At 36.2% G+C, this 16767-nt stretch overlaps 1 protein-coding gene across 3 annotated transcripts in view; it reads right to left on the reverse strand.

The window, feature by feature from the left end:
• ORC3 (origin recognition complex subunit 3) overlaps nucleotides 1-16767 on the reverse strand; it is a 65883-nt gene that overhangs the window by 44948 nt on the left and 4168 nt on the right. For all 3 annotated transcript variants that reach the window (XM_045075851.1, XM_004766928.3, XM_004766929.3), the window contains 6 exons: nucleotides 10729-10826; nucleotides 8469-8613; nucleotides 5738-5842; nucleotides 4360-4508; nucleotides 2981-3114; nucleotides 1228-1387 (listed from right to left, as the gene is read on the reverse strand). In XM_045075851.1, the coding sequence (XP_044931786.1) occupies nucleotides 1228-1387; nucleotides 2981-3114; nucleotides 4360-4508; nucleotides 5738-5842; nucleotides 8469-8613; nucleotides 10729-10826 (791 nt within the window). The remainder of the gene's footprint in view (nucleotides 1-1227; nucleotides 1388-2980; nucleotides 3115-4359; nucleotides 4509-5737; nucleotides 5843-8468; nucleotides 8614-10728; nucleotides 10827-16767) is intronic.

A 16767-nucleotide genomic window follows, 5' to 3' on the forward strand; every position in this document is an offset into this window, starting at 1 on the left:
ATAAATGAAAGGTTGTCAGGTTCCTGGGTGGCTCAGTTGGTTAAAGGTCTGCTTTGGCTCAGGTCATGATCTCTGGGCCCTCAGACAGAGTCCTGCATCAGGCTCCTTGCTTAGCAGGGAGTCTGCTTCTCCCCCTGCCTCTGCCCCTTAGCACCTGCTTGTGAGCTTTCTTGCTCTCTTTCTCTCTCTCAAATAAATTTATTAAAAACAAAAACAAAAATAAAAACAAAAATAACCTAAAAAAAATGAAGGGTTGTCATTACCTTCACAAGCAGCACAAGACACACCTTAAAAGAGCTGAGCCTAGCAAACAACTTGTGGAAGGTCATTACTAATTCAGGTAGAAACTCAGAACTAATACTAACTTAGGTAGAAAAATAGAGCTAAAGTCTAAGAAGTGTTAGTATTTACTTTCTGTCAAGAGTAGCAATGACAGGAAAGAGTCCATTAAAAATTACAAATTATTTTACACAAAATAGAAGAGTCAAAACATTGTTACTGTCCTTGGGAAGTCATTAAATTCTATTAAAAATTATTAAAAATGTAGAATTTCCCATTGAGTAATGACTGATTCACAGTAGGTAGATATAGTTAAGATACAATCATTCTTTTTATAAAGCTTATATTTTGGGGTGTCAGCTCAGGTCACAATCTCAGAGTCCTGGGTTCAAGCCCTGCATCAGGCTCTCTGCTCAGTGGAGAGTTTGCTTCTCCCACTCCCACTCCCTCTGTACTCTCTCTCTAGCTTTCTCTCAAATAAATAAATAAACACATGTAAAAAAAAAAACCAAACCAGGGGCGCCTGGGTGGCTCAGTGGGTTAAGCCTCTGCCTTTGGCTCAGGTCATGATCTCAGGGTCCTGGGATTGAGCCCCACGTCGGGTTCTCTGCTCAGCAGGGAGCCTGCTTCCCCAATTCTCTCTCTGCCTGCCTCTCTGCCTACTTGTAGTCTCTCTCTGTCAAATAAATAAAGAAAATATTTTTAATAAATAAATAAATAAATAAAAACAAAACCCAAACCAACTTTATATTTCATCTGAAGAGGCAATACTGTACCCTATTAAAATCATTACATACAGAAAAAATGAAGAAATATCATATTCAGTATCATATTCAGTTCAGTATCATATTCTGAGAGATGAAGAAATTTATCACTAACATTTATATTTATAATCTATTCTTGGCAGTCTTTTCATCCTATTTCACTGATACTGTTTTTCCTTTTTACCTTATCAAGTACCGTAGTCAGATGCTCCTTGCAGGACAAAGACTGGAATAGTTCTATGCACAAAAGAGATGAAACTGCATGAGGAAGCAACCGATGGATGATAATAGGAGATGTGGCAATTCCAAAAATGAGTATTAGTGGAAATTCATGTAGATGTTGACTAGTTTTAAAAGGAAAATACAGAAGTGGGATTTCATTAGGAAGTATATTTCAATACATCAAATTTCAACATAGACCTTTATTTGAATGCATACAGTGTAAGACAGTGCTGAGGAGTTATCACTCCAAATACTCAAATTTTCTAGGTCACACAGTTCCCTCTAATTATTAAAGTAATATAGTTCTTTCCCACACATTCTAATACTGAAACTGATCTATTAACAGATCCTCTCATTTTCTACATAAGTATTACAGAGGTCCAGATGGATCACATGCCTCCCTCTAAGGTTATACAATCTCAAATGTTAGAAGAGTTAGGTATCACTCAAATTAACCTCTCAAAGTTTGAGCCCTACCTACAGTCCTCCTAACAGACAACCAGCCTATGCTTTTGAGAGCTCAGTGACATGTAATATATAAACTTTCAAGGTAACTTATTCTATTTATCCACATTTCTATCAGACACCAAGTCATCCAACCATAAATAACAGCTAAGAATTAGGAAACGTTCCTTACACATATGTAAGACGTATTTTTAAAGGATACCATTTAAAAATGTTACAGCCTGTCCTTGAATTCTTAACTCAAACTTATTGGACATGATTTATTTTGAGCATTACCAGTATGAACGCAAATGACTTCCACAGAGTAAAACAGAACCATCTTTGAGAGCTATTGTGGGACTGAGCCCTTTGTATCATGGCTGATGACTTTGCCTGTTCTTTCCTATTGGCTACTGTTTTTCAGTATTGTAGCAATCCCCAGTTCTACCTTCACAAAAGTACAGTGCCTGGATTCTGTTACTGTTGTACATTCTTCCTCACCTCTTCACATTTTTGCCACAACTTTGTGGCAAAAGTAGCCACAAATTTAAGCTCCAAAAAAGAGCAGCTCTTCTGTCACTTTCTTATTCTGCATTTTTTTAGAAGACTTTTTTTATTTATTGACAGAGAGATCATGAGCAGGCAGAGAGGCAGGAAGAGAGCGAGGAGGAAGCAGGCTCCCCGCCAAGCAGAGAGCCCTATGCGTGGCTCGATCCCAGGACCTTGGGATCATGACCGGAGCTGAAGGCAGAGGCCCAACCCACTGAGCCACCCAGGTGCCCCTCTTGTTCTGCATTTTTAAAGCATGTAAAGCAGTTTAGTTTTAGCATTAAGAGAAGTCTTAGGATTTAGAAATCTTAGTTTCAATAGGGAAAAAAAGATACCATTAAAAAAGATACCATTAAAAATTACAAGTATATTAGTAAATTGTAATACCATATAGCTTTAGGCAAATGTAGCTATAACTATCAAGTAAGTTTATACATAGAAAAAGAATAAATTACATCCTTAAAAATGTACCATGGGAATGGTGCCTTGGTTAACTTTAGTCTTTTGATCTCCTTCTGGGGTAAAAAAGCAAATGAAAATCTGATAGGAGGTCTTTGAACATTGAATTACAAGGAATTTGTAATCAGTCTGGTTTCTATCCAATTGGTAGTAAGATTAAAATGCCGTTCATATTCTCTGGAAGAGGTGCTCTTCAAGTTAAAAGTTATATGTTTCCTTAATAAAAAGAATTTTATGTAAAAGCCAGGTGTTATATGATCTACCTGCTAATAATTATGAAGTCTTGGAGTACTTTTGTGGTGAAGCTTTCCATATCCTTTAAGATAAGCACAACAGGAGGAGACTGCCATTGGCTAGAAGAAGTCCTCTTTTTCCTTGGCATTTTTGGATCTGTCTTCTTTTAAGCCATTGTGAAAAGAAGGAGTTAACAGTAAGCCTTATCACCCAAACGATGCTATAATGCCACACGTTGATATATCTCCCTTTATATTTTACAGTAAAGCTGTTCCTTTTATTTCTCCCACATAATAAAGAGAAACTCATTTCAACAGTTACTAGCAGAATCTTTCTGTGTGTGACATGGGAATAATAACCAAGAAGAAAAAGTTTCAGTAAAATCTATAACTCATATGAAATATTTATTTCTGCTATCTGAAAAAATGATAGAAAAAAGCATTGGGAGAAGACTTTCCATAGATTATTTTTTCTGTTAATAGAATATTTTATTTTGCTTTGTTTTAAGGTGAGAACAAGTATTTTAAAATAAAAAGCACAATAAACTACTCGCTGCTCTGCTACTGATGATCTTTAATATCATCTGGTCCAATCCTGATCTTTTAAAGACATCTGACATAAACTGAATGTACATTTGATATCTACAAAATTTAAAATTGTGGATCAAATTAAGATATTATGATAAGCATTAGACCCAATTTCATCCCTATATGAAGCAAAATGAAAACTTCACTTATGACTGACTTCAGCAAACACCTTTATCAGAAGTCATCATAGTATCTTTTCCCATACTCTGGCTACAAAGCATCGTGAACTGAAGCTGTGCTTTTATGGTGCAGTTCTCTGTGAATCACCTAGGTGATCCATTTTCACCAGGGACTGTCATGGTAGAATGAACTTCTTTTTAGCTATCTGTTTGCTGGATATACTTCACTTATAAGACCATTTATTCCTAAGAATTCTAAATGTGGAACGAATTAGGTTTTTAAAAAAAATAACTATTTCTCATTGGACTAAGTTGACAGTGGGCACTGGCAGTATGGTTCTACTGCACAAAAGCAAATACTGAGGGACCTAAGAGACAATACATTAGAGTTACAGCCATTGTCACAGAGACAGAATCTAGAGCAGAACCAATTCCTGACATTGTTTTTGTCACTAGATGACATTCACCCGCAAATAAAATGGCTTTGTAAGAACTGAAACACTTACCAGGAATTAGATTGCATACTGATAAAAGAATTCTTTTAATTTCTAACAGCCTTATGAAAAATAAGTAGCTACTATTAATAGCGGGAAAGCATAAGCATATTCTTATTAGAACAAAACAGTGCTATGTTTAATATAATTCTAAGCCTTTTCAATCATACGTCAATTTCCAGAGAGAAAATTGTCAGTTTACACTTACCTGTGTGACATTCATATACCAGCTAGAAAGAGAATCCATTGAACAATGTGTCTTTTTCTGGGCAACCTGAATATTTCCCTCTTTGGAGTCCTCATCTACACAGCAGCCCATCAACTGTGAAGCCAGCTTTTGCAAAAAATGTTTTATATCTGCAGAATAGATTAAAAAAAAAAGTAAGAAAGATTATCTCTCTTTAAAAAAATATGAAATAGCTGAAAGTTCTTGATCAGTATATATATTTGGGTAGGGTGTATTTTTCTATACTTAACATTAACATAACACTTAACATATTAACTATTAATGTTCATTTTAATCTTCTCTTTAATATTTAAATTTCGCTAATTCAGACTAACACTAAGCCGAAGTTTATGTTTATTGTCCACAATAAAAGTGTTACCTAAGCAAATGTGTAAACATGAAAATTATGAGAAACAATCTATATTTAAATCACACTAGACAGTGAAAGGTTTTTTTTTTTACATTTTTAAATTTTTAAAATTTTTATTTATTTATTTTAAGATTTTATTTATTTATTTGACAGATCACAAGTAGGCAGAGAGAGAGGGGAAGCAGGCTCCCTGTTGAGCAGAGAGCCTTGATGTAGGGTTTGATCCCAGGACTCGGATCATGACCTGAGCCGAAGGCAGAGGCTTAACCCACTGAGCCACCCAGGCACCCCGACAGTGAAAGGTTTTTAAGGCCCCTAAAAAAAAAAAAAATCAGACATGTTATTTACTTTAAATTATTTTACTGATTATAAACCTTCCTTAGAGTCATTTTAAAAGATGTCCTAAGGGTTTTTATTTAATCAGTTCTAGTCAGTTTATGAATATGAAAGTAATATAAGCACATAAAGACCTTATGTCAGTTGAAATCTAAGCTCATTTTATTCTCTTAGTGTCCACATCCTTTAGATTCAATGGCTTCATATACCTAAGATTGGCTCTGGTGATGGACTATTTTTTACCATGCTGGTCTTTCAGAGTAGAACAGCACAATGATTTGAGGCTGTGAATATGAACCTCTACAGTCTATTCTCTGTTGGACTAAATAAGAGCTGCCAAATCCCCAATCCTTAATTCTCAGCTCCCTGTCCCAAACTTTCCAACTTACTCAACTTTTACTAGGTTAAAGAACACACCTCATAAAATGCCTAGACTACTGCTGACTGTGAAGTTAATCTGGCAGGATGGAGCTAGAATAAATGAAGTAAGAGGTAGCAAAGAATCCTGCAACAGTCATGATTACTGCCATAGGCAATAAACCTCACCCTGCCAAAAATGTAGTGCCATGCTCTTCCCACAAAAAAAAAAATGAGAGAGAGATACAGAAGATCAGAAGAGAGTTTAACAGCTCACCAAGATTATTTATTCTGTACCTGGACAATCTTTAGCTTGCAATGTGACTACATACGGAGTGACATTATTCTGAAGGGCTTCTGTTAGACTTCTGAATGTTAAATCATGATCTGTTACATTCACACCTATGGAATAATAGATCATTATTACACCATCATTTGTATTATTAACAATTTAACAACAAACAAGGCTAACACATCCAGTGAATTACTAAAAGTACTTTTAAATACAATTAAGTTACAGAAACTAAAAAAATATATACTGCATAAATGAAGAGACCTCCACTGACAATAGATACCTGGAGGCATTTATTTGTCAGAAAGGGTATATTGCACAACTTCTCTTTAAAAAAAAAGTTACTGAGGATATGGAGTTAACCCCTGAATACATCTCAGGATGTTATTCTGTCAAATTCATAAAGAACTCTTAAAAAAATGATTCAAAACTAAGTGATATGTATTCCAGGATTACTGTGACCCTACCTTAACAAGCAAAGAAAATCTAATCAGTAACACTATTAATGATTGTTGTAGTAAATACAATAGGTTAAGTATATAGTAAGCTAATTTCTAAGGGAAGAGCCTAAAAACGAATAAAACTTTAGGTCCTTTAGGTATTTACTAAGCCGCTCATGTTCTCATTTCCACAAATCAAGAGTTTAGTGTTGAGCATGTAGTTATCTGAGTTAAGTGTAATTTCCCCGCTACACTGGAAAAAAATTCTGACTGATACTTTCCTTGACATCACAATCTGTGATTTCTAGAAAGTGCTTTGGCACTTAGGTGCCAACAGCAAACATCTTGAAACTGGTTGATAATTGGTACTATAAAACTTCAACTGGCTGGAAGAAAAACACAAAAGGTTCAGAATCCAGGCCACCAAGAAACAAAAAATTTTTCCTAGGAGAGGCAATAAATGAAAATGCTGGCAGGTTATTTTTAAATGGACATATACCTTTTTGAAAATAGAAAATGTACAACTGTGCTTAAGCATTCTTTGACCAAATATTTTTTTTACAATATCAAAATGATATTCTTAGCAAGCATTAAGGCCTATGATTGCGATACTGCAATTCTGAAGGAATTTGGGAGGTTAGCAAATCCAGGTTTAGCTCATCTTTCATTCACTGACTTTACAAGCTATTTAACATTTTGTTGCTTAAAACAATGGACTCGAAACAAAAAATCAACAATGTTGTTAATTGGGAAAATGTTCTCAGACAACTGACTTTGAAATACATTTCCACTAGCTTCTCTTTCCCTTTTGGCAGTAGGCAGAGAAGGGACTTAAACAGGGCTCTCAACAATCTATCAAGCCATTGCTCTTGACGATGTTTTCCCCACTCCACCTCCAATTATTATAACCTGGCATGAAGAAACAAAGCAACAAACAGTACAATCCGGTCATCACTGCACATCAGTTTCTCATCCATCAATAGAAAGGTTTTGAAATTAAGTGAGGCTGCACTGAAAAGCTGTTCAAATTATAAAAATTATATAAAATTATTATAAAAATCATTCCCTGTGTGTTGTTACTCATACTCGTCCTGGGATCAGCAGTACAGGCATCAGCATGAGGGTGATTGTAAATGTAAAGTTTCAGGCCCCACCTCAGACCTACTGACAAAAACATTTGCTAAAGGTTTTACTAAAACATTTACTAAAACATTTTTACTAAAATGTTTTTACTAAAAACCTAAGTTTTTACTAAAATGCATTTACTAAAATCCCTTGGAGGCTTTTGTAGGTACACTGAATTTTGACTAAGTAGTGCACTGAAAATCAGGAATGAGATCTAGGTAATGAACAGTATTTTATTTATTTATTTGACAGACAGAGATCACAAATAGGCAGAGAGGCAGGCAGAGAGAGAGAGAGAGAGAGAGTGTAAGCAGGCTCCCTGCTGAGCACAGAGCCCAATGCGGGGCTTGATCTCAGGACTCTGAGATCATGACCCGAGCTGAAGGCAGAGGCTTAACCCACTGAGCCACCTAGGCGCCCCGGTAATGAACAGTATTAAAGGTAGTATTAAACAATAAAATAAGTCCTTATCTCAGTGCCCGATATTTCAACACACCTTGCATAAATAACAAATTTTAAGGGCAATGAAGAGTATATTTGAAATCCAAATAAATCCAACTTTCTTTCTAAAAGAAATAAGGAAATTTGCTAGTATCCCAAAGAAATTTTTTTCCAATATCCCTCAACCAGATGTTTGGTTAAAATGGGACATTAATGATGGATATTTAAGTGCCTAAGAAATTCACAATCTGCAGTTTGAAAGCAGTTTATATATAATTCATCTAAACCCTATTCTAAACAATGTTAATACAGTACTATAAAACAATCTAATATTAATAAACTAAGCAGAGGGAAATAAAATTAAGGTCATAGATAATTCCACTGAAGAGACAACTAAAAAAAAATCTATTTACCCACCAGTGTTTATTACGGAATTCAAATGTCATATATTCTCATAAAATAACTAAAAAGAGTAACACAAATATACTTCCTCTTCATTTTTCTGACAAAAAAGTTGAGCAGGGTACTAGCTAATCCTGGATCAATTTCTCTTTATTTACTGATGTATGGTCAACATAAAGAACTTTTATTGGTTTTGAAAGTATATAAAACTAACTATAATTAGCTTAATTCTATAAGAGACAAAACAGGTTTATCAAACCAGGTTATTCTCCATTATTCTCAACAACAAAACCACTAATTATAAAAACAAACATACACCCATACATACCTAGAATAAGAGCAGCAGTTGGAATTTCTCTGAGTTTTATCTGACAGCCCCAGTCTCTTGAATTCTTCTGAAATCCAGAACACGACTTTTGCAGAAATTCAATTAGACTACTGAAGAGGTTTTTATTTAATTCCTCTTGTAGTTGCTAAGAAGAAAACACAAAACTTTATGAATTATTATTAGTAGTAATCTGATGCATCTTCCTAACTTTGGCAAAGAAAACTGTCATGAATTCCAAGGATGACATGTAAAATGATTATTAGATGGAAGAAATTAAAAAAAAATTTTTTTTCCTTAAATCTCCAGTCATTAGTACTTTGGACTCCCTCACTAAGAAAAATCTCATTCAGTCATTCAACAAACATCTACTAACCACCTTACAAATGAAAGGTAGTCTTTATCCTAAAAAAGTGGGGGAAAAAAAACTGAGCAAGAACATTTACAATTAAAATACATTGGGCAGGGGCGCCTGGGTGGCTCAGTGGGTTAAAGCCTCTGCCTTCGGCTCAGGTCATGATCCCAGGGTCCTGGGATCGAGCCCCACGGATCGAGCCCCACATCAGGCTCTCTGCTCAGCAGGGAGCCTGCTTCCCTTCCTCTCTCTGCCTGCCTCTCTGCCTACTTGTGATCTCTGTCTGTCAAATAAATACATAAAATCTTTAAAAAAAAAAAAATACATTGGGCATTGGGTAGAGTGCTATGATAAAGAACAGCACCGCTCAACTTAAGCTGAGGAGGTGACATATCTGAGTCAAAACATTAGAGCAGGGGATGGAGGAGGTGATCATATGGAGAGGAAAGTTAGAAGGAATGGGGTGTAGAAGAAGCAAGGAAGGAAGCACCAAGTACCTGGGGAACCACAGTCAGAGCTAAGTATCAAGAACGTGAGAAGTGGTAGGGAATGAGCCTGGACAAATAAGCAAGGGGCTGGGCCTATAAAGTTATACTTGATGTTTAAAAGTTAGGATTTTAGCCTGTGGGGAGAACCACTGAGGGAATGTGAAGTAGAGACATGATTCCATCAGGGTTAAGATGGGTGAATCAGGCAGCACTGTGAAGGGGATGGGGAAGCTGTACTGGCAGTGAGGTGTACTGTACTGCAGCCGGCCACAGGAAGGACTTTTCATCCCAAGTCATTGGCCATGAGTTGGCCAATGGTGCCACAGGAGCTTAGTGACAGACCTGCGGGGTTTGACATCAATGGCAGAGACAACAGTTAGAAGGATCATCAGGATCCAGGTTAAGAAATGAAGGCCTAAACTAGAAAGCACAAACTCAAATACTTTCAAGGGTCATCTGGAATACATAAATGAGCAAAGCCCTAGGTGGAAAGCAATAAAGAGTAGTGGGAAGCAGTAATAAACAAAGTCCATAACCCTTCCACAGGCATTAAAAAAACAAAAAAAAAACCACAACACTGTATTGGTCAAACAAAACAAGTTCACTCAAGATGTTGGCCCTAGAGCTACGAATCTGCCATAGCAGAGAAATTATTTCAGAGCTGGAATATAAAGAACATAGAAACTGGACATGAGGATGAGGGAATGAAGTAGTTTAAAAATAGCTTTACTTCTTACTCACATAACTGAATGGATAATTTATTTTTTCCTTAAGATTTTATTTGTTTATTTATCAGAGAAAGAGAGAAAGCACAAGCAGGAGGACTAGCAGGCAGAGGGAAAAGCAGGCTCCCTGCTGAGCAAGGAGCCCAATGTGGGACTCAATCCCAGGACCCTGGGATCATGATCTGAGTCAAAGGCAGACAATTAACTGACTGAGCCACCCAGGCATCCCTAAACAGATATTTTAAAGAGTGCCACCACTTAAAAGCAGTGAGGACTGGAAGCTATTAAAAATATATGTTCCAGGGATGCCTGGAATGGCTCAGTCAGTTAAGCATCTGCCTTCTGCTCAGGTCATGATCCCAGCGTCCTGGGATCGAATTCTTGCTCCGCAGGGAGCCTGTTTCTCCCTCTGACTCTGCCTGCCACTCTGCCTCCCTGTACTCTATCTTGCTGACAAATAAATAAAATCTTTAAAAAAAAAAAAAATTTATATATATATATATATGTTCCAGTACCTGAAGCTATGCTTAATATCTGGAACATGAGTGATTTTTTAGAACATACATATTAAACTAAACTAGTATTACCTATGTTTCATCAATAGTCTTGAAAACAGATGGAAAGGAAGATGAAAAGGAGCAAATCTGAGAGTTACATTATTAGAGAAATATGAAGTCATTAAGAAAAGTATTCACCTCAGTTTCAGATTTCATTTGTTGCCATATCAACTGATAAGTTTCAAATCGAAGCTTACCGTCCTCAGACTCATTTTTCCCTTTATTAAAATAGTCCCCTAAAAACACAGAAAGAAATAGGTCAGTTTCTTTTTTATATAATAAAAGTTAGAAAATCTCTGTGAAAAGTCACACAGTAAGGGAGGGGACTAAAATATGTACCAAAAATACATATATTTGGAGACAGGTAATATTCAGTATCCTTTATATTTAATTTTATTTATGTCTTGTATTTTTATTATAATAATTGTATCTATAAGATTAAAATATCTTTAATTTTTAGGTTACATTTCTATCATGTACTTCTCTATCATGTACTTAAATTGCTAACAGTACTTAATGGATTTGGTTTGAGACAGAAACATTTAATATTAACATATTTTCATTATTTGAAAGCCTTGTATACTTCACTTCATATATTTGCTCTGAACTCTCCTTTATGAAATGATTCTTACCACGATTCTTGTTATTTTATTCAATTGACACAAATTAGCCCAGCCTTCTATTTAGTCTGTCTATATTATTTTATATGCTTTTTAATGTTTTCCTCCAAATGGTTAGCCATTTATCAAAACACAATTTATCAAAATACCAGTGGTTTTCAAATTTCTCAAACCATGATCCACATTAAGGAATACATTTCATATCATAATTCAATACATAGATGTTTAACAGAAACAAAAACAAAAGTTCCACAAAATAATACTTATCATGAGATGGCAAATGTTTTCTTTTCTATTCTTTTTTTAAAAACTATTATGATTAGGTCGATTTCATGACGCACACTTGGGCTTTAACCTTCAGTAGGAAAACATTTACTTAAATAATCCATCATGTCTCCCACTGATTTGAGGTGCTCTTTTATCTCAGTACTTAAAAATGCACTTGCAACTATTTTCTAACTTCTTTTTTTCTACTGAATCCAAGTCTAGTCCCACAGCTGTTCTGAACTATCTGAAATCATTAAATGATTGAAACTTGTAGTACATTCACTTACGGAGTAATTCTAGGTCTCCCTCTTACCACCACACACAATCATTCTTCTTCCAATTATTTTAAGCCATTCTTTCAAATAAATTTTGCCATTGCTAAAAAATAATTAAAATAGTATTTTGACTGGATAAAATAAAATGTGTAGGTTGATTTGGGAAGAAATAATATTTGTAATCTGTTAGAAAATCTACATCCAAAGCACTACAGGTTTCTTCTTTTAATCAAATATTTCACACTCCTTGTAGTTTTCTACATTTCTCTCATATTTCTTATTGTTTACTGCTAGGTATTTCATTGTAACAACTACAACTTTTAAAGAATTCAGTGAAAATACATATTTTGTTCCTGATTTCACTGAGAAGCCACTATCATTCTACCATCAAGTTTTAAAGTTGGCTGGTAATTTGGAATACAGATTCCCTTTTATGTTAAGGAACTTTGCTTCTGTTCATTGTTGACTCAGAATTTTAGGCAAATAGCTTTTTGGGTTTTTTTTAGATTTTTTAAAAATTTATTTATTTGACAGACAGAGATCACAAGTAGGCAGAGAGGCATGCAGAGAGAGGAGGGGAAGCAGGCTCCCCGCTGAGCAGAGCCCAATGTGGGGCTCGATCCCAGGACCCTGGGATCATGACCCGAGCCGAAGGCCGTGGCTTTAACCTACTGAGCCACCCAGACGCCTCTAGGGAAATAGTTTTTAAATTTATCAAAAACCTCAGAATATACGGAAGTCATTGTATGGTAAAATGATAAGAGAGGCGCCTGGGTGGCTCAGTGGGTTAAAGCCTTTGCCTTCAGCTCAGGTCGTGATCTCAGGGTCCTAGGATCGAGCCTCGCATCGGACTCTCTGCTAGGTGGGGAGTCTGCTTCCATCTCACTCTCTGCCTACTTGTAATCTCTGTCTGCCAAATAAATAAATAAACTTTACAAAAAAGGGAAATATACCATTATTAAGAAACAAAGCAGAATAAGGTAACCTTAAATAGAACAAAAAAAGCCATTTTACTTTGATAATGAGTAAAATCATATAAAATGTTAAAATAGCAAATCAAGACATTCATTTTTTACTTGCTATAATGTGGCACCAAAATACTAACCAAAAAACTGTCAGAAACTGGGAAGTAACAGCAGCAGGACAATTCAACTTGTTACTATGACTTCTCTCAGCCATTTATAGATCAGGAAGGTAAAAAAACCAATCAGCATTGAGAAGATCTACAGAATATAAGCTCTCAGTTGACAGGTTCCTTCCCTCTTCTACACACAGTGCTTGACTTCAACGCAAACATCTCCTACAGGGCCAGGGCCACCATCGTCTCAGTCTCTCCAGACCTCTCTCTCTGTCCAGGTCCTGCCCAGTTGTTTTCATGGATGTACAGTCATCCATAGAACACAGACAAGAGGCAGAGTTACCAGTCTTCTCTTAGGTATATATCCAAGTGTCTTCAAGTCAGGAGACAGATGGTGGGCAAAATGCAGGGCATCTTCCTACTTCTTCAGGCAATCTATTTCAAGAATTGAAGCCAGTGAAGGCAAGTGCTAAAATCTGGATATGTTTTCCTTATTCCTACACCATCTGTTTTATAATCAGGGTCAGTTCCTCTAAGATTCTCGTATTGAAACAGTATCTATTGGTCTTAGGTCAGCCCAATTAAAACAAAACAAAACTAATGTACTTAAAAGCAAAGTTCAAATTATATAATTAAATACATAAGGTTTACTAATACTAAAACTCTGAACAAATCTTAATAAATTATAGCTGAAATTCAACAGAAAAAGTTCTAAGGAAACACTCACCTCATCTTATGAGACGTAGTGCCAAGTAATGGTTAGACCAGAGGTTCTGGAATCAGACAACTGGGTTCAAACCCCAGCTTGGCCACTTACTAGCACTATCTGTGAGAAAGTTCTAAGTATCCTCGTATTTTAATGGAGATACTTATAATAGATTCCTCACAGTGTGCTGAGAGGATTAAACAAAGTAACACATACACAAGGCTGAGAACAACCTCGCACAAAATAAAAACTCAATAAATGCTAGCAATTTCATTAGTTGTAATGATATCGCTGGTAATACTAGATGTCATTTCATGCTCTGTATCCTTCATAGATAATGGGAAATGAAACTTGAATTTTCTCTGAAAATGAACTACTTCGAGTTTAGCAGTCTTTAACATAAAAGAATTATGTTCACAAGTCCATCACTTAAAAATACTTTAAATTGTAACTATTCTTTGTTCACTATTTCTAAGTCTATCACTGTCACTTTTTATCGGGGAGGAAGCAAGGAATACAGAAAGTTTCATGTTTCTTTGAGACTAAGGCTAAGAAAGTATAGAACTTAAGATAATGGTTTATTCTGTTAATGAGAAAATGGATTATTATAAATCATATTCCCTACCCTCTGGTCCCCTCAATATGAACCATCATTTTATAATCTGCTCCTTAAGCACAGGTTTCTTATCTAGCTGGTCCCAAACTGAAGGAGTAACACCCTAAGATCTGCGTCATGCGAGGATTTGGAAAAGTCCTATTCCATAACTACACGTTCTTTATTTCCTTAGTCATATACAGTAGAGTTCAGTTTTTCTTTTTTAATTCAAAGCTAGTGCATGCATATGCTTAATTCCACATCATAATTTTTCCATCAGAATTAATTTTTACAGTACTGAATATTAAGTGTAAAGAAAAAACCTGTGAGGAGCTTTTAGGTTTCCTTTTCTAATTTAAATTCGATTAATTAACATATAGTGTATTATTAGTTTCAGAGTAGAGTTCAGTGATTCATCAGCTGCACAGAATACCCAGTGCTCATTACCCAGTTATGCCCATCACCCAGTTACCCCATCCCTTCACCCCCCTCCCATCCTTAATGCCCATCACCCAGTTACCCCATCCCTTTACCCCCCTCCCATCCTTAATGCCCATCACCCAGCTACCCCATCCCTCCACCCCCCTTCCTTTCAGCAACCCTCAGTTTGCTTCCTATGCTTAAGAGTCTCTTATGGCTTGTCTCCCTCTCTTATTTCATCGTCTTGTTTTTCCCAGGTTTGTTTCTTCTACTAACCAGAATCATGCTGTATGTACTGTTCTTTGATGTGCTTGTTGGAGACTCAGCCTAGCATACTCCTTTTAATCCATTATGTATTCCACAGAATTAGTGTCTCTGTTCGGGTTGCTTCTTTCTGCTGTTATAATTTTGTCCACTTTTGTGCACAAACTTGAGCACAGGGGCTGGAATTTGGGGGAAGAGTGCCAGTTTGAGCCCTTGATAATCTGAAGTGAAGGCGTGGTAACTTGGCATTGAGCAGGTGGCAGGCCGAGGCTGCTGACTCAGGCAGGAGGTCAGCGGGACTGTGAATTTGGGTTCCACAGGCCAATGGCATCATGTGTGACAAGGACATTGCTTGTTTCCTTTTAACTTTTGTTTTTCTGGGAAATTTTATCCCTCCTTCTATTCTAAATGAAAGCCTTGCTAGATGGAGTACTGTTGGCTGTAGATTTTTTCCTTTTAGCACTTGGAATTTATCATGCCACTCCCGTCTGGCCTGCATACTTTCTGGTGAAAAACCCAGCTATTATTTCTTCAGACAAATCTTCTGTCCTTTTTCTCTCTCTTCTCCTTGTGAGATCCCTATCATGTGACTGATGCTTGACAGTGTCGCTGAGTTTCCTGGATCTATTCTCATTCTGCATATTTTTTTTTTTCCCTGTGAGCAGCTTTTAAAAAATTACCAACATTTAGGTACCGCTTCCAGAGATTCTGATTCAAGTGGTCTGAGATGGGGTCTGGGCATTAGTATCTTTAAAAAGTTCCCCAAGTTGAGGGGCACCTGGGTGGCTCAGTGGGTTAAAGCCTCTGTCTTCAGCTCAGGTCATGATCTCAGGGTCCTGGGATCAAGCCCCGCATCGGGCCCTCCGCTCAGCAGGGAGCCTGCTTCCCTTCCTCTCTCTCTGCCTACTTGTGATCTGTCGGTCAAATAAATAAATAAAATCTTTAAAAAAAAAAAAAAGTTCCCCAAGTTGAAATCTAAATATGGTCAATAGATTATATCAATGTTAAGTTTCCTGGCTATGATACTGTCATCAGTTACCCAAAATATTACCACTGAAGATTACTGGGTAAAGTGTACAAGGAACTCTCCACACTTTCTTACAACTATATATGAAAATCCAATTATATCCAAAAAACCCCAAACACAATTTTTTCTTATAAGTTCCCCAAGTGATTCTAATCTGCACCTATAATTGAAAACCAGTACTATACACATTTTCTGGCAGTAATGTCATGATTTGTTTGAAAAAGTCAATTCTTTCTAACATGACCACCAAACAGATTACCTGGAAATGAATGAAGAAAGTGAAAAAAACAGTATTTTATGTTTAATTTCATTGAGAAATAATTTACAAATGATAAAATATGACTGTTTTAACAGTTTAATGTGTCCTAACTTGCATAACTGCTCCCTTGATCTAGAAAACATTTCCATAAGTCAAAAAAAGTTTCTCTTGTCCTTTTGTAGTCAACTTCCCCTACCAACACCCCAGGAAATCACTGACATTTTTAAGACAGTCTCTCTCTGTTTTTTAAATTTCCTTCTGAGTTAACCTTATTATTTTATTTTATTGATATATGCTTTTAAGTAAGCTCTATGCCGAATGTGGAACGTGGGGCTTGAACTTACAACCTGGAGATCAAGGGTCACACACTTTGCCATCTGACCATCCAGGCACCCCTAAGACAGTCAAACTTTTTTGAAAAACAGAGATGTATCCTTTGAAGAAAATTTATTTTCTAATTTGCCTTTTGAAAGTATATTTGGATTCCCTTTTAGACTGAAAGTAAGGATAAGGATGTACCTTATCCCTTTCACTACACCTTGGAACACAACTGTCACATCAAGAAGGTAAGTAAGTCAAATTTAGACAAGAGAATTACTAATTTAACTAGGGTTAGGTAAATTTAAGACTTAGGGGAGGAAAATTAGCCAATTCAATATTAAGACA

The sequence above is a fragment of the Mustela putorius genome, unplaced genomic scaffold (genome assembly GCF_011764305.1).
Source record: "Mustela putorius furo isolate JIRA1106 unplaced genomic scaffold, ASM1176430v1.1 tig00000166_pilon_pilon_pilon, whole genome shotgun sequence".
Taxonomy (NCBI): Eukaryota; Metazoa; Chordata; class Mammalia; order Carnivora; family Mustelidae; genus Mustela; species Mustela putorius.